The 25663-nt window shown below is 34.5% G+C and overlaps 2 protein-coding genes across 4 annotated transcripts; both read left to right on the top strand.

The window, feature by feature from the left end:
- The first annotated feature begins 1438 nt into the window (after positions 1 to 1438).
- Positions 1439 to 14057, top strand: LOC113039041 (mitoguardin 2). 3 transcript variants are annotated; one of them, XM_026196911.1, is made up of 16 exons: positions 1439 to 1513; positions 2478 to 2746; positions 3762 to 3969; positions 4744 to 4859; positions 4969 to 5089; positions 5778 to 5908; positions 6420 to 6537; positions 6628 to 6734; positions 6816 to 6928; positions 8101 to 8173; positions 8255 to 8341; positions 8784 to 8882; positions 9254 to 9388; positions 9558 to 9611; positions 9700 to 9816; positions 11073 to 14057. In XM_026196911.1, the coding sequence occupies exons 2-16, from the start codon at positions 2651 to 2653 to the stop codon at positions 11277 to 11279; spliced, it is 1782 nt and encodes a 593-aa protein (XP_026052696.1). In that variant the 5' UTR covers positions 1439 to 1513; positions 2478 to 2650; the 3' UTR covers positions 11280 to 14057. The 3 variants fall into 3 exon arrangements, with proteins under 3 accessions (XP_026052696.1, XP_026052697.1, XP_026052698.1); XM_026196912.1 differs by having other exon boundaries at positions 1443 to 1464; XM_026196913.1 differs by lacking the exons at positions 1439 to 1513; positions 2478 to 2746 and having other exon boundaries at positions 3845 to 3969; positions 4725 to 4859.
- A 618-nt stretch (positions 14058 to 14675) lies between these two features.
- LOC113039040 (dolichyldiphosphatase 1-like) lies at positions 14676 to 25343 on the top strand. The gene is made up of 8 exons (XM_026196910.1): positions 14676 to 14870; positions 16921 to 17021; positions 17158 to 17242; positions 18029 to 18128; positions 18643 to 18741; positions 18827 to 18955; positions 19052 to 19141; positions 23282 to 25343. Exons 1-8 carry the CDS (start codon positions 14795 to 14797, stop codon positions 23316 to 23318), a joined length of 717 nt encoding a protein of 238 aa, XP_026052695.1. The 5' UTR covers positions 14676 to 14794; the 3' UTR covers positions 23319 to 25343.
- Positions 25344 to 25663: the final 320 nt, after the last annotated feature.

Here is a 25663-nt window from a genome sequence, read left to right as displayed (position 1 = left end):
AAAATGCTAAATGTTTGCCTTCTCTCTCTTCCCGTTCCCACATCTCAGACCTTTTTAGATATAGTCTTTGAAGTACAGTAAATAAAATACTATAAAACGTATTGAAACAACAGTTGTGTATTTACCCTTGTAAGATCACAAGTACCCTTACAAGACAACCCCCCCCCCCCCATGAAAAAACTTTCCCATTGGATCTAATCAAATCTCATAGATTACCTATTTTGATCTAAAAAAAGAGAGTTGTTATTGAAAGTTGAGTTTTAAATACATCTATGATGTATGAGTACATTTATGAAGGAATAGTTCACCCAAAAATTTTAATGTGCTGAACATTTACTCCCCTACAGGCCAGCCAAGATGTAGATAAGTAGATAAGGTTTGGAGAAATTTTGCATTCCATCACTTGCTCAACAATGGATCCTCTGCAGTGAATGGGTGCCGTCAGAATGAGAGTCCAAACAAAAGCAAAAAGCTGCATGTTTTTAAAAAACGAATTCATTATTAAGATGTTGTAACTTGACACTGTTGAAGTTCTCTATTAAGAAAATTGCTTTTCTTTTGCATTGAAAAGGTAATCTTGTCTGAATTAGGTGAGAGATATGCACAGATCGAGCAAACACGCAGCTTTTGGTTTTTTAAGACATTATATGATGGACTGGAGTGCTGTAGATTACTTATGGATTATTGTGATGTTTTTATCAGCTGTTTGGACTCTCACTCTGACGGCACCCATTCACTGCAGAGCATCCACTGGTGAGACAGTGATGCAATGCTACATATACTGTACATATACATATACATATACATATACATATACATATACATATACATATACATATGCATATACATACACATACGATACTGTGTTCAGTGAATCAGTGAATGCTGTGTGTGTGTGTGTGTGTGTGTGTATACTTTTGGTTTTTAATATACTTTTGACAACAGTAAAATAAAAAAGAACCTGCTGACACACTGACAAACTTTTATCGCAGCGGAAAGACAATAAACATATCAGACATCAATATACAAGTTACAACCCATTAACGTTACATAATGATTTTATGTGCCTCAACTGTAATCGCATACAATATAATACAAAACAATAGATAACAACATAATTAGCTGTAAGATTAGCTTTCTTACATTTTCCCCTTTTCCACTTTTGACGACTGTGGACTACTTTTCAATGTATTTTCGACATAATCGTAAAATTATTTATATAAAAAAAGTATTATTATTATTATTATTATTATTATTATTATTATTATTATTTTACTCGATGCAGTCAGATGTCAGTTTATGGAGAGGCAAGAGTCGCGTCGCGACTGTTGATGTCATTGGATAACCAACGCGTTGCGTCTGTCCCTTCTAGTCCCTGATTGGTTAACACTGAACCAGTTAAAGCTGTTATAGGGTTTTTCCGCTGTAGCTCAAAACTCTGCCCCGCCCACCAGGAAATCACAGGTTAGTGTGTGCAATGCGGAATGAAAATGTCCTTCCAAATCAGGAGAAAGTGAGTGTGGACTGCTTTTCACTCTTTCACTTTTAATATTGCGTTTAAAACTGCCATGATGTGTCTGAATTTAGCTCCGGCGTTATGCATATGCATAAATATGACTGAAAAACTGTCTTAAAAGAGCCTGGTGTTTGTTTGTGTGTGTGTGTGAGCTAAGCTAATGTGCTGCTGCTGTCTAAGGACATGGACACACAGAGGGACAGTTTGTTGAATGATGAGCATAAATTCAATCAGGATAACAAAATCAGCAGATTATAATGATATGAATTACTTCAAAATTGCTTCAAAACAATCTGCGTGATTTTGACTTCTGATATTAGTTTATGATGTAGTTGCAGGAATCAATAAACTGATTACATTGAATTTGATAATCCCTTTTATTGTGTGTGTGTGTGTGTGTGTGTGTGTGTGTGTGTGTTTTATATATATATATATATATATATATATATATATATATATATATATATATATATATATATATATATATATATATATGTATATGTGTATGTGTGTGTGTGTGTGTTTATTTTTTCCTTGCAATGCCAGTTAAATATAATACTTTAATACATTTAATACCAAAATATTTGTAAAGATATTTATAGAATATATAATTATTAATAGTTATGTTTTCATTTAATAGTAATGGGAGTGATTTTACATTACAATATTGAGCATTATGAGGATTAAGTGAGTTTAATATTCGTTTATTATCAATCTATCTATATATGATGTCATTAAAGTGATTATCAAATGTAATCAGACTTTACAATAAAAAAGATCAGCTATTTATAGGTCAATGTAAGTTTTTATTGTTGTATGTAAATGCCAGAATATGAGACGGCTAACTAAATGTCTTCTCTAAATTGCCAATATTGACTGATGTTTTACATATGGTGTTTATATAAGCAAAGCATCTAATCTAAAGCACCAGAACGATATCTGTGTTTTCTTTGTCTCCAAGGTAATAATAATGACGATCTCGGCAGCGCTGTGGCGTGGGACTGAAAGCTCTGTTTGTGGATGAGTCCTGCTGATCTGCAGAGCGGAGGACAGAACTGAACTCCAGCTGTTCCAGGATCTGTGTGGAGCGACTCGGATGTGAAAGCATCTGCAGGAGGAAGGGGCGGAGCTGAGATGTCAATCAGAAGCACTGAGGGCATGTCGATCATGCAGGCCTTAGCCATGACCGTGGCTGAGATACCTGTGTTCCTGTATTCCACCTTTGGACAGGTACACAGCATCACACGCCACACAGCTGCTCCTGTCACTCAGACAAGCTTTCTTCTTCTTATCATGCAACTATATACACATGTAGAAAAATGCTGATATGTCACAATTCTTCAATTTTATATTATGTGTTAACTATCAAAAAAAGCTAAAGTTTATCTTTAAGGGCCTATTAATACCTCCCATAACTCCTTATTATCAACAATTCTTATATATATATAAGAAAAGAAAAATCTTAATTTTTATTTGTAGCAATTACACTAATCTATGAATATTTTTATGCTTTTTTTATATTTTTATTTTTAGCATTAATTGATTTTTATTTCGGTTTTAGTAATTTTACTACAATTTACGGTAAATGTATCTATTTCAGAAATTTAACAGGCTTCATTTAATATTTATTATTAGTGTTAATAGTTTTTTTTAGTTTAGAATTTTTTTTACAGTTTTGTGATCATTTTTATGAAATTAATCAGGCTACTTTAAGTAAGTGTGCGTGTGTATGACCATAATGTTATATTGTAATATTAAAATATTATTAACTAAGTCATTAAGTAATATAAAATACAATATTTTGAGTGATTGTGCAAGTATTTCAATTTTTTCAATGTCCACAATTTTATATTGTAATATAAGATATAATTTCAGATTATAATTAAAACATACAACAAATAACATCAAATATAAAATGATAATTTCAGTTCTAATCAAGTAACTCTGATTAATGTGCAAGTATTTTAAGTTTTTAATATCATTATTTTTAATAAGCTTTTAACTCAGTCTTTTCATTTGAATTAAAAAGGTATTATTTGTTTTAATAATATTTGATAATAAGATTTTCAATTATTTTTATTTCAGTATTACTCTTAGTAACTTTTCATCTTTTTTTAATTTTTGCTTTATTATGATTGATTAATAATTTTTTTTCTTAAATAAATGATTAATAATAAAGTTTTGTTTTCTCCTTTTCTATTTTGGTCCTGTTCTGACGTCCCTCATTCCTCTTTCTTTCTCTCAGTCTATATTCTCTCAGCTGAAGTTGAGCCCGTGTCTGAAGAAGGTGCTGTTCGCCACGGCTCTGGGCAGCGTGGCTCTGGCTCTGACCGCACATCAGTTAAAGAGACGGGGCAGGAAGAGGAAGCAGACCGTCAGTAAAGAAGCGCAGAAGCCTGTGGGCATCCCAGAACAGCTGCTCCGCACCAGCCGGCCGGCCTCGCTCAAGAGAGGTGAGCAGATTTGAAAGAGACTGTGTTATACAATAATGTAGTGTTTTGATTTAATTGTTAATAAAACATTAGAATATAATATAGAACTGTATATATATGTATGTACGCATGTGCATGCAAGTATTTTTGAATCATATAAAAATATATTGTTTCTTGCATCAAAACCATTGTAAATTTGATTTTGTGACCATTTTTTACAAAGGTGACTTTGAGTCAGTGTGCAAGTATTGCATTTTTTTATGTCCATTATATTGTAAAATAAAATATTATAAATTCAAATTCTAATGATCTCATAAACATAAAGTAATATAAAATTATAATTTTAGTCTAGGTTTCTTAAAACAGTTTTCTTGCTACTTTGAGTGAATGTGAGAATATTTCAATTAAACTTTTTTTTTTTTTATTATAATGCAAAATATTATAATATAAAATTGTAGTTTTAGTTAACTTTTCTTGGAACAAAACAGCCATAAATTATTTTTTGTGAAAATTTTCAAGAAATTAATCAGTTTATTTTGAGCAATTGTGAGAGTATTGTAATTATTTAATGTCCATAATGTTATATTATAATGTAAAAGATTGCAATATTGAATTAATATTTTATAAAAATGAAATGGATTTCTATGCATTTAATGTCCAATGTTAATTTTATGTTAATTTTATATTCATGAAATTAGTTAAAAAAAATCTTTCATTAAAAAAAAAAAAAAAACGTTTTTAATTTATAAATTGCTCTGTACAATAATTGTCATTAGTTTATTCGTGTGTTTTCAGGTCCGCTTCCAGGGCGTCAGATGATGAGTCCCAGCACCCGCAGTAATGACACGCTCAGCGGCGTCTCGTCTCTCGCACAGAGCAAACACTCCAGCTCTTCACACAGCATCGCCTCTGTGTGTGAACACACACACACACTCACTGTCTGCCTGTTTATTTATCAACAAACTCCTGTTAAGATGCCTAACCTTACATTGTTATCCATTTTGTTTGGCTCCGCCTCAGATGCGAGTTCCCTCCTCTCCCAACCAATCAGTGAACACTGGGATGCCGTGGGAGGCGGAGCCAGTGGCAGAGGAGCCAGGAGTCGGAGAGGATGCCAATGCTGAGAACCTCTATCTCATGGGTAATGTAGTTTACTATTCTGATCTGTTGTCTCATCCATACTGCATTCTTTCCACATGCTACGATACCATTCAAAGGTTTGGGGTTGGTAAGATTTAACGTTTTTTTTTATTATTAATTATTAATACTTTTATTTAGCAATGATGCATTAAATTGATCAAAAGTGACATAAAGGACAATTATAATCTGTTTTCAGCGTTGCTAATAATAAGATGTTCCTTGAGCAGTATGATTTCTGAAGGATCATGTGACACTGAAGAATGGAAAAAATTCAGATTTGATCACAGGACTAAATTTTATAATTACATTTTATAATATATTCACACAGAAAACAGTTTTCTTAAATTGTAATAATATTTAATATTTTTTAAGCAATACACTGTAATTTTGATTAATTAAATAAAGCCTTGGTGAGCATAAGAAATTTATTAAACAAAGAAAAATCTCACTGACCCTGGACCTTCGAATATAAATATAATAAAAGACATATATAGACATCAATAAATTAAAATATGAAAATACATTTTTAAAATGACATTTACCTTTTAAAATTCTATTTAAATTGAAACTGTCATTTTAAATTGACCATATTCAGCACAGAATGCAATAAGGAGACTTTTCTGAATATGGCCTCCATACGTGCAGAAATGCAGCTGATGTTGGTCTGTTTTCGTGTCTTGCACCTGCAGGGATGGAGCTGTTTGAGGAAGCCCTGCGTAAGTGGGAACTGGCTTTAAACATCAGACACGGAGCTCATTCACGTGCATCTGGGTCAAACAGTCTCGCCCCGGAAGGGTCAGAACTCGTGGAGCGCCATTTGGTAAATATCTCTTATTCATAAGCGTCAGAAGAATGGCAAGAGCTGCTAAATGTGACCCTGGAGCACAAAACCAGTCATAAGCAGCACGGGTAAATTTGTAAGAATAGCCAACAAAAAACATTGCATGGGTCAAAATGATCAATCATTCTTTTATGCCAAAAATCATTAGGACATTAAGTAAAGATCATGTTCCATGAATAGATTTTGTGAATTTCTTGCCATAAATATAACAAAACGTAATTTTTGATTATTAATATGCATAGCAAAGAGCTTAATTTGGACAAATTTAAAGGCCATTTTCTCAATGTTTAGATGTTTTTGCACCCTCAGATTTACAAATAATTGTATCTCAGCCAAATATTGTCCTATCATAACAAACCATGTATCAATTGAAAGCTTATTTATTCAGCTTTCAGGTGATTTATAAAAATCAACAAATCAAAAAAAAGACCCTTATGACTGATTTTGTGATCCAGGGACACAAATAAAAACACATGATTTGATTTTTCAGCCTGAGCTTCGCAATCATCAGTTTGCGGAGAAGCTCGAGTCTCTGCTGCACCGAGCCTATCACCTACAGGAAGACTTCGGCAGCACCATACCCCCCGACAGCCTCCTCGCTGACCTGGGTGAGACACACACACACACACACACACACACACACATGCTGATGCCACCTGTGTGTTTTCAGTTTCCTAAACCGAGCTGTTTGTGTGCAGAGAGTGAAGCAACCCTGATCCTGCCCACACTTGGGAGTTCCCATCCCATCCGAGACGACGATGCCACAACAGTCACTTCAGACGACTCGTTTGTCTCTGCTGCTGAGGTCAGGACACACACACACACACACACACACTGTGTTTTCTCATGCATGTGTATGATGTCACTTCCCTCTTTGTCTCTGTAGTTGTTTGAGGCGTTCTCTCTAGAGGACACGTATCACCCGCTGAAGCCGGCAGCTCTGTATGAAGAAGCCCTGAGTTTGGTGAAGGATGGAGGCGTGGCCTGCAGATCACTGAGGTACTGCACACTGACACCTCAAACCCTACACACTACATACTGACTCTCTAAATAAACGCTGCACACTACATACTGCTACCAATACCACTTTGATTTAATTTATAATTTTATATTATAATAAAAAACTTGCTGTTTTATCATTTGGAAATTTTAGACCGCTATGAATATACGTATATAGTTGCAATTATATAGTAGTTACAGTTGCACTTTAAAATGTACTATTATTAATATAGTTATTTTCTTAAATACTTGTTTTTTTTATTGTATAGTGAAATATTACAAATGCAGTTTTTCGGATTTTGTTTAACATTTGAATTTAGCAGATGTAGCAGTAATCATTTTTATTTTTTATTATTATTGATATATTATCACGCTGTTTTTATTATAATTTAAATTGTAGTAATACGAATCATTCAGTCTATTCATTTTTATTTAGTAGTATAAAATATAAATATAAGCACATTTGATAAGGCCCTATTATTCTGTCAATAAATTAAAGAAAAGGTTTATTAATTCAGTTGATTTGATTATAATTTGTAATTATTACATATTTTATTAGTTTATAATATTAATTATGGAATCAGGAATCAGGAAAATTAATAGGGCCCCTATTATTAAAATAGTCATAAATTATTCAATTGGTATAGTTTTGTAGAACCTTAAATGACCTAAACCCTATACATTACAAACTGATCTCCTGAACCTTATACTAGCAGTCTCAAGTCTCTTGGGTATATTTGTAGCAATATAAAAAAAAAATAGGATATTAAGAAAAGATCATGTTCCATGGAGATATTTTGTAAATTTCCTTACATAAATATATCAAACTTAATTTTTGATTAGTAATATGCATTGCTAAGAACTTCATTTGGACAACTTAAAAGGTGATTTTCTCAATATTTAAAATTTTTGCATCCTCAGATTCCAGATTTTCAAATAGTTGTATCACAGACAGATATTGTCAGATCCTAATAAACCATACATCAATGGAAAGATTATTTATGCAGCTTTCGAGTTAGGTAACGAGATGGGACCCAGTGCATTACTGCACATACAGTACAGATGTTCTCCTCACACGTCCTCCTCTGGGACTGGAGGATTTCTGGTGTAGCTCAGGGAGCGAGGACTGATGGGAAAACACACTCTGTGTCATTTTTGTGCCTCTGTTACAGAACCGAACTTCTGGAGTGCTACAGCGATCAGGACTTCCTCGCCAAACTGCACTGCGTTCGCCAGGCCTTCCAGGTCAGCACACACACACACACACACACACACACACACATGGAATGGGGCTGTTGGTGAGATCTGTGTGTGTTGTATCTATAGGTGCTGCTGCTGGATGAAACGCACAGGATGTTCTTCATGGATACAGGGAAGCAGATGATACTGGGACTCCTGGCCAAAGCCAACAAGGTGCTTCAAAAACAAACAGATCATTTAATGTGTTTATGTTTTAAAAAAAAAGTATCCTCTGATCATCAAGGTGACATTTATTGATCGCAAAATACAGTAATATTGTGAATTATTATTACATTGTAATATAGCTGTTTTCTATGTGAATATTTTGTTAAATGTAATTGATCGCTGTGATCAAAGCTGAATTTTCAGTCACATGATCTTCAGAAATCATTCTAATTTGCTAATTAGCTTTGACATCAAAGGAATAAATTACATTTTAAAATATATTCAAAATCTTTAACAATATTACTGTCTTTTTTCTCCAAATAATAATTATTTCAGTCATCTTTGTAACGTTTTCATTAATACATGCATTGACAAACTGTGCACAGCATGACTAGAAAACAGTCTTTATATTTGAATTTCTTATCTTTTGCGTGCGTGTGTGAATGTTTAGAGTCCGAAGGCGTTTCTGGAGAGTTATGAAGACATGCTGCAGTACACACAGAGAGAAGAGACGTGGCCCGTCACCAAGATGGAGCTGGAAGGACGAGGGGTTTGACTCTTTATCTGTCTGTCATTCCTTCCTTTCCCATCCATTTAAAGTCTGATTCTTGACTGTTCCACTGTTGTTAATGTTAACTAAAAAATGTTGTGCTGTCAAATGATTAATCACGATTAATCGCATCCAAAATAAAAGTTTTTGTTATCATGATTAATCGCTTGACAGCAATAAAAACATACTTAATTTAAATAAAATAAAATATAAATATTAGATGAAAAATGTCAACAGGTTGGACAATTCTGCTAATTTAAAATATTAATAAATACTATAATAATCTATAAATAACACTGATTCTTTTTGATTTCCTGGCTCTGAGTTTGGCCTTCTAGAGGTTTGACCTTTGACCTTTGACTTTGCTCTAGGTGGTCTGTATGAACTTCTTTGACATTGTGCTGGACTTTATCCTCATGGATGCGTTTGAGGATCTGGAGAGTCCTCCGTCTTCAGTGGTGGCGGTCCTGAGGAACCGATGGCTCTCGGACAGTTTCAAAGAGACGGTACGCCAAAAAACCCTAAAGAGTCAACACAGCTCCTTTATAAGAAAGGGTTATTTGCTGAAACTAAAAAGCAATGATGAATCATTATTGTACTTTAGATGTTTCTCAGTGTCTTGATCGGTCTCTGTATTTCTTATTTTCTGTGTCTGTGTCTCTGTGTGTGTTTAAGGCGCTGGCTACAGCATGTTGGTCTGTGCTAAAAGCCAAAAGGAGATTGTTAATGGTGAGTTTGAAAACCAAAACTTGACGTTATATCTGTGGACCCAGGTCTAGAATCAGATCCCACATCTTGTTTTGTGTTTGTTGCTCAGGTTCCCGATGGTTTTATTGCCCATTTCTATGCCATCTCTGAACATGTGAGTCCAGTTTTGGCTTTCGGGTTTCTGGGCCCCCGACAGCACCTCAGTGAGGTGTGCACTATATTCAAGGTAAGACGTTCCTCCCGGTGGTTCAGATCAGCACATAATCTGATGCTCATCTGCTCTCTGTGACACCCTTAACCTTGTCAGAGAATAGATACAGGGCTTCTGCTGATCTTAAAGGTCTTAACATTCACACAGCCATCAATTAAGGTCTACATAAAGTGTTGTTAGAGCAGAAAATCCTAGATAAAGTCATGGAATCAGAAACAAAAATTAATGAATAAAATAACTTTGCTTAATCCCTCTTTGTCTATCTTGTACTAATCTGAACCATGTCTTAAACTTTTCATTACGAGCACTTCCTGTGTTTATTCGTCTCTTTATGATGAATCCATGAAGTTTAAATTGCTTTGGATAAAAGTATTTGCAAAATGAATAAATGTAGATGGAAATTAAATGTTGAATTCACTACAGAAAAATAGTTTTCCTCTGTATTTATTTTTTAGACATCCTTGATTTAAGATGCATTGAATGAAGCTATGAACAGATCTCTGTTTTTGTTTTAATCATTAACACAATTCATTTTGATGAATTACTCATAAATGTTTTGTTGCTTCATTTTGAAGCATTTACGTTGTACATTTAGAAACCACCCTGGCATATTTTGTTCCATTAATTTTAGACCCTAAATTTGTCTTAAAAAAATTCTTTGACATAAAAAGTAAAAAAAAAAAGTAAAATTATAAAATGCAAGTATAGAAATGCTAAAATTATCAGAAATGTTCAAAAGGTTGACATTTTTCAGTGTTTTCCAAAGAAGTCTCAAAAAGACTGCATTTATTTGATTGGAAAAAAAACAATAAAACCTGTAAAATTAGTAAATAATATTACAATTTATAATAAGTGTTTTCTATTTGAATATATTGACAAGTATAATTTATTCCTGAGATCAAAGCTGTATTTTCAGCATCATTACTTCAGTCTTCAGAGTCACATGATCCTTCAGAAATCATTCTGATATACTGATTTGATTTGATCTCGTTATATATATTTGTAGGAACTGTGATCCATTTTATCTTTCAGGATTTGAACGTTTTAAAAAAGCCGCATTTATTCGAAATAGTAAAGACCTTTATAAGATTACAAAAGATTTCGGTCACTTTTCAGCAATCTTTCACACATCCACTGAAAACCACTAAATTGATTCAAACACATTGAGACTCAGATGTCAAATCAAGTCATATCTAAGTAAAGGTTCACCTTTCATTATCATAATCTAAACAACCCTGATTTAATATCACATTCTCCTTTGATCTCCACAGCAACAGATTGTTCAGTATCTGAAGGACATGTTTGATCACGATAAGGTGCGTTTCACATCCGTCCCGTCTCTGGCCGAAGACATCCTCAGTCTGTCCCACAGACGGGCGGAGATCCTGGTGGGTTACCTGGGCATCGACAGTCTACCTGAGACCAACGGAGCATTACCCAAGAGCCCCTGCCGAGCCAACAGCGGACAGCAGGACTGAGGTGCACAAAACCGGTCAAGACCTGTTCATTTTCTAGGTCTCTTTAGCTATTCATCACCGTCGACCGATCAACATGTCTATAAAGAGCATTCATTGAAAAGACATTGATTTTAGACGGACACACCACTATTGACTCATCCGAGGCCTTTTCTTGATCCGCTTCTGAAAATTCGCCAACGATTATCCATCGCTGCTATTTCGACACCTTTATTTTTCATAAACTAAGCATCTTTTAGCCAAACCTACGCCCCGACCTCTTCTGAATCAGCCGATGCCTCCTACGACCGAAACGGCAGGTTTCGTGTGTTTTCTGGGAGGCTTTGCAGATTTCTGTGTGTGAAGCGTTGAGCATTTATGTATGTGCCAAGTCTGAATCTTGAGTAGCACTGAACACAATAAAGAGCAAGAAGCCAGACAGATTTGTGAGATTTCGTGCACATTTTGGCAGTTTGAGAGCGTTTCGATGAGAGACTCGCACAGGAAGTGCATCATTCAAGAGTAAAACAGGATGTGTTCATTAGCTGTGTCCTTTGAGAGCTTCTGAAGCCCTTGTGGTTTGCTTTGTAAGTTGCATTTGTTCTCACCCTCACAGTATATCAGTTTCAGTGTTCATCAGAGCGATATTTATTATTAGTCTGTTGGTGTGTTATATTTTCTGATGTATATCCTCCATCAAGATTCAGGACTAAAATCGCCGATTACCTACTATTCGATTCTATTTATTCATTGTGCAGCAGTGGTATAGAGTCAAATAGGTCACAGTTGTAGAGTAATTGTAACTGTAGAGCATGTATGTGCTATAACTTATGTGTTATTTCAGTCCTGGTTGTTAAACTCTGTCAACAATATCTGTGCCATCATTTCCACACCAGTGTGATTCTTAAAAACTGATGCAAAAGATGCATTATTCCTTTACACTTGAAAACTGTTTGAAAAACATTACCTCAGATTCAATTAAAGTGGATTTGGATTTTGTTTAGGAGTTATTTACTCTATAAAATATTATTATAATATAGATTTTTTTTCTATGGCAATGGTTGCACAGATGCTTTTGATAGTGTTTAAATTGTATTCATCCCATGAGAAAAATTTAAAACAAGCAACTAAACAGCATCTTGCTGGCCTTTGGATTGGTCAGACATGTAGTCATGAATCTGACCTGCTAAAACACATATTTGCAAGTAAAACGAGTTAGTAAAAGCACTTATAATTTTAGAAAATAAGTCAAATTCTGATCATTTTAAAACTGATATGCATGAAATGTCTAAAACAATCCTCAAAATAGCTGAGCCTTTACCAAACTTGACCATCTTGTCATTTGTGAAATTAGGTTTTAGGATTGTTGTAGCGTTTCTTTCCTCCTCGTATTGACTATTTAAAACTGGTTCCACCAGTGTTGGGTGTCTTGCACTTTATTTGTTTAAAAAAAAATATACAGATATTCATTTTCTCTATTTTGATCGAAATATTAGAGTTGTTAATTAGCTTCTATGTAGTGCATTTGAATTTATTTGTATTTTTTGACGTAATTTATAGGAAAACTGAAATGTATTTTAAATATCAAGCTGCAAATGTGAATGGTTGAGTTTTTTTTTCTTCTCATTGGAAACTGTGTAAAAGACATTGGTTATAACTGACAGTTGAAAAATAAGGATAATATACTTGAGAGGGTTATTATTTATTGGGTGTGCCTCAATATATTCTTTTTTTTTTGCCTTTATTAAATGTGCTTTGAATACACAAGTGCACACACTAATTAAAATCATAACTAAATGCACCAACTTGAATGCAAAGGTATAATTCTTTATAATAACGTATAGTGATAACTTGCATATTTATTGGTCTGTTTATTATTGTTATTTGGATGACCAAGATTGTGCACTTCAAAATTCATCATAATAAATGGGTTTTTCCCAATTTAATATTATTTTCAGTGTTCAAATGTGAACTTATAGAAATGTCTGATGAAGATATGCATGCTTGCATTAGTGCAACAAAACCAGACTGAAGGTATAAGTGGAGAAGGTAAATATCTGATTAATTTCATATCATTCCAATGATTCAGATTCCCAACGCGCTGTTTATCCTGCATGAGTTTGGTTGAAGACGTCATGCAAGAATGTTTTGACGTGTGCTGCTATCCCCTGACTATATATTTAGTTGTTAAAGCTCTGAAACAATCACTTATTGTGTCTGTGTCCCATTTTTGAATCACACTGGCCCATCTGAAGATTACTGATATTTGATGTGATTATTAAAGATTCAGCAGTGTGCTAAAAGAGTTACTGACTGACAGTGACAGATGCTCTGATTTTTATATTAAGTTATGATGTAGTTCCTGATAGATGTGCCATTTCTCATGTAATAACTCAAAGCAAAGCACCAAATTGAAGACAAATGTAGGTGAGGTCTGAATGGAATTGAATGAGATGTTTTCATTGAAGAAGGTTTTTTTTTTTTTTTTTTTTTACACCACAGCTGTTGTATTTTGCACCCAGATAATCCAGTTAAAAAAAAAGCAATGGTTTGTCTTAATTGTTTTAGCTAGAATTTGGGTGTCTAACGATGGCCAAAGAGGATAAATCGTTTGGTGGAAGGCAAATCAAGTCTTTATTTCTTTGAAATATTTCCTTATTTGTGTGTATTTGAGTTTTTTCACTTGCCTTTGTGTGTTTTTCATTGAATGTTCTTACAAATTAATGTCGTTTCAATCATTGTATTAGTTTATTATTGAAAACTGTATTGTCCTAGCCAACATAAACTCTTTCTTTTTTCTAATTGTCTTTAAAACGTGTCATTATTATAATTTACTAATATAATCAAAGTTCTCAGGAGCAAGAGGCCACTAGAGAAAAACCATCTGAACATGACCTTTGACCCTAAGCATTTTAAACCAGGTACTTTTCTGTAGCTACATTAATTCAATCTCTTTGGCTGAAAGGGTTAAAGGACCCTTACACTTCTTAAAAGCACACTTTAAATTGTATAATCAAAAATGTTTAATTAACCATAATAGATTGCTATTTGTAATAAGTAGGTAGTTGTATTCCTTATTTAGCATTTGCGTTTATGGTAGGAAATTTACAAAGTATCTATATATATTATAATTATAATTTTTTTTTTTTACATGTTACTGAATTTTTGAAAAGTATGTAATGGACCACAGTGAGTGTGTGGCGCTGGTTGCCTTCACGTAGATGATAAAAATTCAATTGAAGAGGATCTCCCCATTCACTTAATTTTTCTTCTTTCATTTGAATAAATCCAGTTTTCATATGTCCAGCCAAACGTTTTCTGATTGGTCCATCCCCTAAGCCACACGCCTCTGATTGGCCGACTGTTCCCGTGCAGATTATTTTCCTTTGAGAAAGCGCTTGGTGAATGGCTGCGCATCGAAGCAGCGTCCGGCGAATCTGATTGGTCGACTGCGTCGGGGCGTTTCATTCTGATTGGTCGAACGCGTCGGGGCGTTTCATTCTGATTGGTAGACGACCGATGCCCGGTGTCCGGGTAAGATGGCGTCTGAAGAGCAGTGCTCGGCACCACCTCGATGGCGGTCGATATCCTTAACCCACGTAGAGTATCCAGCTGGTAAGAGCATTTTTAAATCGTTGTTTTCCCCTCAAAGCCGTTCTTATCATTATACGCCGCTTTATTCGAGACGCGGCGTCTGTGGCACGTCGCGTAGCTGAATGGATACAGCCAGGGCTGGGTTGCCAAATAGTGCGCTTCGCTCCGCAGGGAACGGAACGCCTGCTGCCAAATAGTGCGTTTGTTTACTGCGCATGCGCTATGGTCCATAGTACCCTTACTGAGTTTCCCAGAATATTAACGGTTTATTGTTAATACATTAATGTAATGGTAGATTACATTTATAGTTTCATGAGCACATGCAATACAAGCACATGAGACCCAACCGCTCCTGTATTTTCTGGCAAGACTCGTGGCTGTGAGGGTTAATCCAGTTCAATCCCGGTTGCATCACTCCCTTTCTGGGTCCCGTCGTTCGTGAGGGTCTCCCTGGATTCGGAAGTATATAAACTGACCCCAAAACCCTGGAACATGTCAAAGCAAGTCTAAAATATACTGCGCTAATTGCAAACACAACCGCTTTCGGGATATGAAGAAAAAAACCAAGAACATCTTCCGTGTTTAAACTACTGTCACATAGTTAGATATGTTTGCATTTTAAATTGTGTATTAGATGGTAAAACATGCCAGTATAATGTATGCACGAGATCAAGCAACTGTATATGTGCAGTTTGGCCAATGCAATGTTTGCTTGATATGCACGCAATCAACCTTTATATATATATATATATATATATATATATATATATATATATATATATATATATATATATATATATATATATATATATAATATGCATATGTGAGAAATTGTTCTCTGTTGGTTGTGAAATTGATTTTAATGATTTATGCTCAGAGGAAGGTATTAAATACAATCCGACAAATCTCTGCCATGTATGGACTGATCTTTAGTGTACTTCATTACTAATTATAATTCCTGATCATTGTCCATTTACTCATGAATTGAAGCTGTTTTGCAATTTACAGGACCTAATTTTTTATGTTATTATGCTTTTTCCACTGTTTAAGGAAAGTTTTTTTCCCATTTAATTTATGCTACTTTAAAATCACAGGATTGACAATAAAAAGTTGGGGGTGGGGGGCAACGTAGTTCCATAATATAACTCTTTTATTGTCACATGACCTGTTTGTTGTGTGTTTACATTCACAACAAAAAAAACGTAATTATGATATTTGTAAAAAGCGTTCATGTTCTCGCAGAACTTGTAAACACAACATCGCAATTTTCCGATTTGTACCATCTGACCGCTGTAAAATGTAATTAAACGGAATTGTAATTTTATTTTAATATAATTCCATACAGAGCACAGAAATAATAACTATCTTATGTCCTTCTACATAAACTATACGTTTATTAAGACTTTTGCATAATGACTGTTTTTTTTGTATTGTGGAGTTTCTACCGATTTCTCAAATGACACATTTTGGCTTTTAAGTTGTGATAAAAATCGAAGTAGCGAGCGACAGATATTTAGTTCTTTATTGTGACATACATCCAAGTGTAACGGATTATCAAAATAGAAATAAAAAAGTAGGGCGGCATTTATTTCTATGCTGCGTTTGTCGATTGGAGGTTGAGATGTGGGCGTGGCACTGAAAAATGGATGCAGATGAACTTGTGGTGGGGCAGGAGTTTAAGCAGACGAAAGGATTGGTTAAATCCTGCTTACATCGTTTTCAATGGAAGTTCCAGTTATAAAATTTTAATTAAACATTATAATATCAAGAAAAAAAGATTGGACTACATATGCATGGATAAATTGTTCACAACATGATCTATAACATGCATTTTAATAAATAGATGGGATGACTTTTAAATGTCAACTTCAATAGTGCTTCAACTATTTTAATTCATAATTCAAGAGTTTAAGGAAGTGAACAGCTCTGAGATGAATGTCCCAGGTTGTTAGTAATTAAAGTAATCGTGACATATCGTGAATGCACCATTTAATTAAATTGCGTAGTATCCATTTATCATGCTATCTCAGAAATAAACATTTTAATCCATTTACCCTGTTTGTTTGTCCAGGTGATCTGACGGGGCAGGTATTGGCCTGCATGAGCCTGTTGCCCATCGCGATCCTCGTCGGATTCGTCACTCTGATCGTCTTTAAGCGAGAGCTACATACGGTGAGTCACACAACGTTACGACCCAGCAGGGTATAGGGTCAAATCCCAAAACGCATACTACGGTACCTTGTTCTTATTATGCTTTTCATCCCTTGTGTGCGTTTTCTCTCTCTCTCTCTCTCTCTCTCTCTCTCAGATCTCTTTTTTTGGGGGTTTGATCATGAACGAGGGGTTAAACTGGCTGCTCAAACACATTCTACAGGAGCCTCGGCCGTGTGGAGGTAAGTGTCGTCATCGGCGTGCTGTTTGCTTAAACAAATACACCATTATAGGAGCATCAGAGTTCATGTAGACTGCCTTGTGAGTTTTCCTGCCGCAAAACAAATGTAGAAACAAAACAAACTGTGCTTTATTGATTTACACGTCGATCTGAGTAGGCGGTTCTTGGCCAAAACTGGACCGGACTTTATGCCAATAGACCCAATACTGGCAATATTGGGTAGTTCATGAGCTAACCCTGAGGCTCGACCTGCAACCTGTAGAGATACCAGCCCAGATTTACTCAACATACTCAGTACATGCTTGCTTCAACTCAAAGGACACATTCAAGCACATTATTAATTTAGCTCAGGGATATTAATACAATCTAGGTTATGATCTAGGTTACACAGTTGTGGCTGCAACAGTGCTCTTTTAGGATCATTTATATACTATTATATTTCTATATTTATATATATATAAGTAAATTATTGACACTTGGATAATCATTTACAACTTATAAAATTAATGTAAATATTTCTACAACATAGCTAAATAGTTTTTTAATTTTTATATTCAATGGAATTATTATTTAATATTTTTTTTTCTTAATGATAATAATGTTGGACTGTGACTGAGTTTCTTGAAGCTTTTCTGATTTTTGTCTTATCTTATTTTGGTGGGATGGTTGACTAACTCTTTTTTTTACTTCACAAGTTAGATCATAACTAGTACCTGACTAGTTGACAATGTTGTGCACCGCTCTATTTTATCAGTTTACTGAATTGTGTGTCATGTCTCATGAACAGGAGGTCACACCTCAGTCACGACAGAGTACGGGATGCCTTCCAGTCACTCTCAGTTCATCTGGTTTTTTGTTGTATACTTCTTTCTTTTTCTTTATTTAAGGTAAGACTTTCTCTTTTTCATTTGTAACATTTTACTAAAGTTATAAAGAACAGAATTGACAAGAAAAGGGGAACTCCTCGCTGTTCTTAGTTGTGTTTTAATACTATGTACTTGGAAAACTACTAGAAAAACTGAACGTTTATTTACATTAATATATTTATACATTACCATTCAAAAGTTTGGGATCAGAAGGCTGCATTTATTTGATCAAAGATAAAATAAAAACAGCAAAATAAAAAAACAGTTTTCTCTGTGAATTTATATTAAAATGTAATTTATTTCAGTGATGCGCAGCTTTTCAGCATCATTCCTCCAGTCTTCAGTGTCACATGATCTTCAGAAATATTCTAATATGCTGATTTACTGCTCAAGAAACATTTCTGATTATCATCAATTTTGAAAACAGTTGTGCTTCCCAATATTTTTGTGGAAAGTGATTCCGGATTCTTTGATGAATGGATTGTATAACATGTATATTTGAATCAAAATCATTGATTTTTGTCTTTTTTTCCAGAATGCATCAGACGAACAATGCCAGGTGTGTTGAACTGTTATGGCGGCATATACTGTCCATCATTCTTCTGGCAGTGGCTCTGTCTGTTTCATACAGCAGGTAATGAATGTTTTTTATCTTTAAGTGAGAGCAGTAGTTGAGTCTTTCTGTATTTCTGATGCATGGCTCATGTTTGTCCTCACAGAGTCTACCTTCTCTACCACACCTGGAGTCAGGTGATTTATGGGGGTGTGGCCGGGATGGTGATGGGAGTGGTTTGGTTTTTTATCACCCAAGAGGTGCTAACGCCGCTCTTTCCCAAGATAGCAGCCTGGTAATGATGCAAGCACATGCACAGATGTTCATTTACAAAGCCACTTACACACACAGAGCTCTATTTAATGATCTGTGTTTCTCTTTCTTGTCTTAGGCCAATCTCAGAGTTTTTCCTGGTGAGAGATACAAGTCTCATTCCCAACATCCTGTGGTTTGAATACACAGTAACCAGATCAGAAGCCAGGTAAAGTCACCTACAGCATCTACTGCTAAATATTAAAAAAGTTACTTTCTATTTTATATTTTGAAATTTACTTTCATGTCCTTTTTGTCACTCAACAAAGTAGTAACTAGGTCTGTACATTGTCAAATTTTGATTGATGACTTTGACCTTTAACCCCTTCCTTAGGGATTAACCTCATGACCTTTTAATGATCTCCAGATGTGATATGCCATCTGTTTTCTAATTTATCTGCATTATGTGACTTCCGGCATGAAATAGGAGAATTTTTAAATTGGCCTTTAATGACATCCAGATGTACTATGCCTTCTGTTTATAATATCAGGATTGGCGAGTTTGACCTTCAACCTCCAAGGGTGAAAATTTTGTTATGTTTGAATTGGCAGTCAAAGTTCAAATGGAAGATTTCAAGTATATTTATGAATGAAATCGTCCAGACATCTGTGGACCACATGTGCGTGGAATCGGGTGGCACACAATCCATCGCAGAGGTTTTGGTCCGTCTACATGGTTGTGAGAAAGAGATATCGGTTTAAGGACAATATACAAAATAAGTAAAAGTATAAACAATTTTAAGAGATCAAAGCATATTGTGTATATATTTCTCTCAAGTTCAAGGTACTTTATTGGCATGACGTGTGTTACAGTTAGAGATCGACCAATATATCGATTTACCGATATTTTTCCCGATATTTAAGCATTTTACCATAATCGGATATCGGTTTTGTGATATCGAATTCACCAATAAACACCGCCATCTTGAGGGTGCTTTGAGAATTGTGTGCAGGATAGTCATTGTCAGCAGGCATTTTATAATCTAGAAGGTCAAACATTATTAATAATTATTTTGTAACAATTTTTTATAAATACGATATTTTGTTTGTTACATTCCAATATTCCAGAGAATATTACCCTGGGTAAATAATTAATATCAGTATCGGTTATAAATCAATATCGGTCGATCACTAGTTAAAGTGTTGTCAAAGCATTATAGAAGTGTGAAATACAGAATATAATTACACCACCAAAGTAAAAAAGGAGACAATAAATGAAAGAAAATAAATGTAAAAATACAATAAAATAAAAATAACTCTCTCTCTCTCACACACACACAGAGAGACATATTCTGGCTGTTTTCTGATTCTCAGTGTTATGAAATAAAAAATAAAGAATTAAAAACTTAATAAAAAAAAATCTATAAAATGTTAAAAACTTTGAGCATAATGAAAAATGATTTTTCAAGGATGTTGACAAATTACATCTTTGAACAATGGCAGCGGTGCGTCGAATAAAAGGTTTGCAAATAGCTGAAGAGTTCAGATAACTTTTTTTATGTCTTCCTCACAGAATGAAAATGAGAGGCAGTCGAGGGAGAGAAAGAGCGCACACACACAAATACTCATACACGTATTCTCCTGCACACACATGCGAACAAACACATGCACACACAAATAAAAATGAATAAATTAAAAAATAAGACACTTTGAGTTTAATGAAAAAATTTCTAATATTTTTCAGGGGTTGGTGTGGATATTACGTCTTGATTACGGTTGTTAGGTTTAATCTGAGTGCAGAGAGTTTCACCTCCTCTGTGAAATTATGGCACACACACACACACACAGATGGTTGTATTCAAATCATTATAATTAAATGAAAATAAAGAATTAAAATCTTAGCTTAATGAATAAACTTAGAGCTTAATACAAAATTGTCTTACATTTTCAGAGAACCTCAAATTAAATTATATCAAATAAATTTAGCTGAATTAGAAAAGCACAGAGCTACTCACAGGGGTGACACGAGTGTGAAAAACAGATCACGCACTGATGGCATGAGAGGGGCCCACCGTTTAAATCACAGATAGATTTAGATGAAAAACTATGCACAGCTGCCCAGCGACATCAATTCGGTCACAACATTAGGAACTCAATCCATGCTACATCCTGACCATAGCACTGTGTTTCACCGCCTCAGTGAAATGAGAGCAGACAGAGAGACTGAGAGGGGATCCCTGAGTTTTTACATATTTACATGTTTGCAGAAAACTTTCTCTCTTCTTCTCACACACACAGACACATGCTCAGACTGTAGGAACCAGGGGTCTTGGTCTCTCTCTCTCTCTCTCTCTCTCTCTCTCTGTCTCTCTCTCTCTCTCTCTCTCTCTCTCTCTCTCTCTCCTCCCCCCACACATTCTCACAGACGCACACTCAGACATACTATACCAGACTATAGGAACAAGGGCTCTCTCTCACACGCATGTGTGCACATTCAGTTTCAACTATTTGCAAACCTTTTTTTCGACGCACCGCTGTTATTGTGTAAAGATGTAATTCCTTAACCTCCCTGAAAAATGCAAGTCATTTTCGATTATGCTCAAAGTTTATTTTTATTGATGTGTTTTATTCATTAAGAAGCTAAGTTTTTAATTCTTTATTTTCATTTCTTTGTAACGATGAGAATCAGAAAATGTCAGAAATGCCAAAATATGTCTGTGTGTGAGAGAGTGTTATTTTTTACTTAATGTTATTTTTACATTTATAGTCTCTCATTTATTGTCTCCTTTTTAACTTTGATGGTGTTTTTTACACATCTGTAATGCTTTGACAATACTGTAACACACGTCATGCCAATAAAGCACCTTGAATTTGAGAGAAATACACAATGTGCTTTGATCTCTTCAAATGGTTTATTCTTATTTTGTATATTGTCCTTAAACCAATATCTCTTTCTCACATCCATGTTGACGGAGCAAAACCTCTGTGATGGATGGTGTGCCACCCGATTCCACGCACATGTGGTCCACAGATGTTGGGACGATTTCGTTCAAAAACATACTTGAAATCTTCAATTTTGAACTTTGACCCTGCCAATTTAAACACATCTCACGTTTCACCCGTGGAGGGCGCAAGTCAACCTCCCTAATCCAGATATATTATAAACACAAGGCATAGCACATCTGGATGTCATTAAAGACCTATAAAAAAATTATCTTATTTTATGCCGGAAGTCACATAATTGTGAAGTTATTAATCTTTGTTAAATAAAATACAAGTCTTTCTTCATGTCAGCTCATTAAATAACAAAGCTGAAACATGTTATTAAATACAGGAATACTTAAGATTAATGAATGTTCAGAAGGATTTTTACATTGGCAGTTTATGTTAACTAATCAATTAACTAATGTTACTTAATGAAGCCCTAATGTAAAGTGTGAACGAACAATAAAGAATCAAAATACTTTCAAAAAATAAATATTTACGTATTTGAACTGAGATGAACACCCTAGTGAATACACAAATCTCAATGGCTATTTAAATCTATTTAAATGTTTTATAAAGTAGCTTCTGCTTTATTTATGGGGTTTCTTTTAAAGGCTGCTATTTTTCAGCAGTTTAGCGCCATCTGCTGTCAGAGAGTGAATGTGCTTTAATTCAGTGTGTCTCTCACATGTGCTTCTCATGCGTGCTTGTTTACATCAGAGTCACACGGTCTTTCAAGCAGCATATAGCAGTGTTGTGTATTTTGACCAGTCGATGGGAAAAGTATTCTTAAAATGCATTCCAAATTTTGAATAATTTGTAATATATAATTATTCACAGTATTTAGAAGTCCCCACAATAGCAATATCGTGCATATTCATTACCGTGATATATCGCATTACCTAATACCGGCACATGTCTAATCACATCTGGAGATCATTAAAAGGTCATGAGGTTAATCCCTTAGGAAGGGTTAAAGGTCAAACAAGACCTAGTTACTACTGAACCGCTCTAGTACACATTAATTTTTATTTCATTTATACTTTTTACACATTTGACCGATTATTTTATCCGATGCCTTGTTCGTTGCATTCAAGGTGCATAATTTATCAGTTGCTTTCTCTGGCGAGCGATCGCATGACCTTGGCATTTCTCTGCTGTTTGGACATAATTTCCAAACAACTTCCTGTGTCTCACTGTTTCATATTTTAGTAAGAAAATCTTTCAGCGACAGGTTTGCATTAAATAAAATTTTGGTATTTAGAATAAATTAAGTACAGGTGGCGTGTTCGATTAAAGGCTAACTTGTTTATTGCCTCATCCTAGTGAAAAGTACCTTTTAAACTTTTGACTTACACTTTTCTTTTGTGGTCTTCTCATACAGAAACAGACAACGAAAGCTGGGAACGAAGCTTCAGTGATTTTCTGCGAAACCCAGTGAAAACTGACAGAAAGGACCACACACACATACACACACACACACACATACACACTGGAGTTTCATAGTCTGGACTGTTCTGGTTGATGTGAATGCACAGAACAGTGTACTTGTGGACCAAAGGAGTGAGTTCGTATAACAGACGTGACCGTTATCACATGACCCAACCGTTTGCACGACATCATGGCCTCTTCCTCCCCCTTCCCCCGTCCTTAGACTGCTCCTGCGCTCCTAATGCATGCGGACCGTGCTAGAGACAAAAACTATTTAATTACAAATGTAATATATATTTTATTCATTACCATTGACAGAGAAGATCTTATCAGCGGCGCGAAGGGAGTGAAGAGGAGGAAGTGGAAGAAAGAAAGAAAGTTTTACGACGCGACAAATCTGTCAGCATGGCATTACAGGAATGCTGGGTAATAAATACAGGAGACAAGGAGGAGGGGAGGAATGCAGACGAGGGTGGGGGGAATAAAATTGCTTTTGCTCGTTTGTTTATCTTAAAAGACATATAAATACTTAGTGCAAAATATGTCAAGGTCACATTTCACCCCAAAATAATAATAAATAACTGTAAGCCTATTTTAATGGTGTTTATGTTTGCATTTGTGAAATTTTCATGTTATCAAAATCTTTTTTTTTTTTGGGGGGGGGGGGTCATGAAAATTGTTACAATGTAAAAACTCTTAATGAATTCATTTTCTCCTGGCAAAATAAATATTTATTTTTCAATTTTGAGGTGAAACACATTGAAGCCGATTCTGCAATGGAATAAAAAAAAAAAATAATAATAATATTTTTTTTTATCATAATTCTGACATTTTTTTTTCTAAGAATGGCAAGTTTACATGTCACAGATAAGACTTTTGTTATACAAATGATTAAATTCCGAGTTTATATACCTCTTAATATTGCCTTTTATTTATTTATTTCTTTGTTTATATATTGACTTTTTGAATCTCCGAGTTTTTTTTTTGAATAATGGCAAGTTCATATCTCACAATTCCACAAGTTTACTTCAGCCAAATAGTTCTCCCATGTTTCTTGCATCTCTGTTTGTTTGTTTTTTGTTTTTGTTTTTTTGCAAGGAAATTGAAAAAGGATAAAAAGCAATTGCAAGGAAAAAATTGAAAATACCATTTTATTTGTTTTGCTCTGTAGTGGAAACGGGCTTCCATAGATACTTGACCCTGGCAGGTTCTTGGCAGGATATTCACCTTAGATTTCTGTTAAAAAGTGTAATGGAAACTAAAATGATTAGCACTTTGTGAATTTTACTTTACAAACAAATCATATTAACACTATTTATTTTATTTTTTTGCTGGCTCTTTTCGTTTTAAAGTTCATCCACCGACAGAGGTTTCCCCCATGTCTTGAGCATAAAGGCATTGCAAAACATGGTGTTGTTACAACTAGTTCCAGATTTGTGGTCCTGGGAACAAATTTAATGTCAGAATTATGTACTTTTGTTTCAACCCCATTTGCATTATGTTGTATGAGACTTATGATCTGATAACACGTTTTCACATTTATTTATTTATGTCTTTGTTTTCATGTGCAGATGACATGCAGAAATACCAGTCAACATTTCAAAGGGTGCAGTTATAACAGGACAGGAAAATGATGATCAGCTTTTTATATTAACATTTATTGTATTTTTTTTCTATTTCTGAACCATTTGATGTGGGCAGGATGTCGGTTTTCACACCTGACCTCACTGCTCAGATTTTTCCATATACCACTTGTGAGTATATACGTACGCCTTTGCTACTGCTACAACATAAATATATGACAAATGGAAAAATGGTAAAGGACAAAAAATAATCACCTCAGGTGAACTCTAGCATGTACCGAGGCCTGTTCGTTTAGGTTGATGTAGAAACTGTCTGTGACGGGTGATTATATAAAGGGAAGGGAGGTTATCACATTACTCAAACATGATCCTCTCTTTTATCATGTGTAATTCATATCAGGCTGAATAAAAAACAAAATGTTTATGTATGAACTGTTGCATTTATTTGGATGTTGATTTTGGGTTTTGTAGCTAAATTTATTTATTAATGTAATTTATTTTTTTGTTATTTAACCATTTTTTAACACATCTATGGACTGTGTTTTATTAGCTATAATTAATTCTTGAATGTTATTTAAAATTATTGAAGTACAAATGCTTTCATTTTAAATAACACAATTATGTTCATTTCAATATTGCATTTTGGGGGAAATCTTAAATCAACTTGATATCATTTAAAACTATTATTTAAACCTAAGCTAAAATCAAATCAAATTCAGAACTATGTTAATGCCACATAATATATATTTTTT

This window comes from Carassius auratus, chromosome 21 (genome assembly GCF_003368295.1).
Source record: "Carassius auratus strain Wakin chromosome 21, ASM336829v1, whole genome shotgun sequence".
NCBI lineage: Eukaryota > Metazoa > Chordata > Actinopteri > Cypriniformes > Cyprinidae > Carassius > Carassius auratus.
The sequence above is the reverse complement of the archived record's forward strand: the minus strand, read 5'-3'. Positions and strand labels throughout refer to the sequence as shown.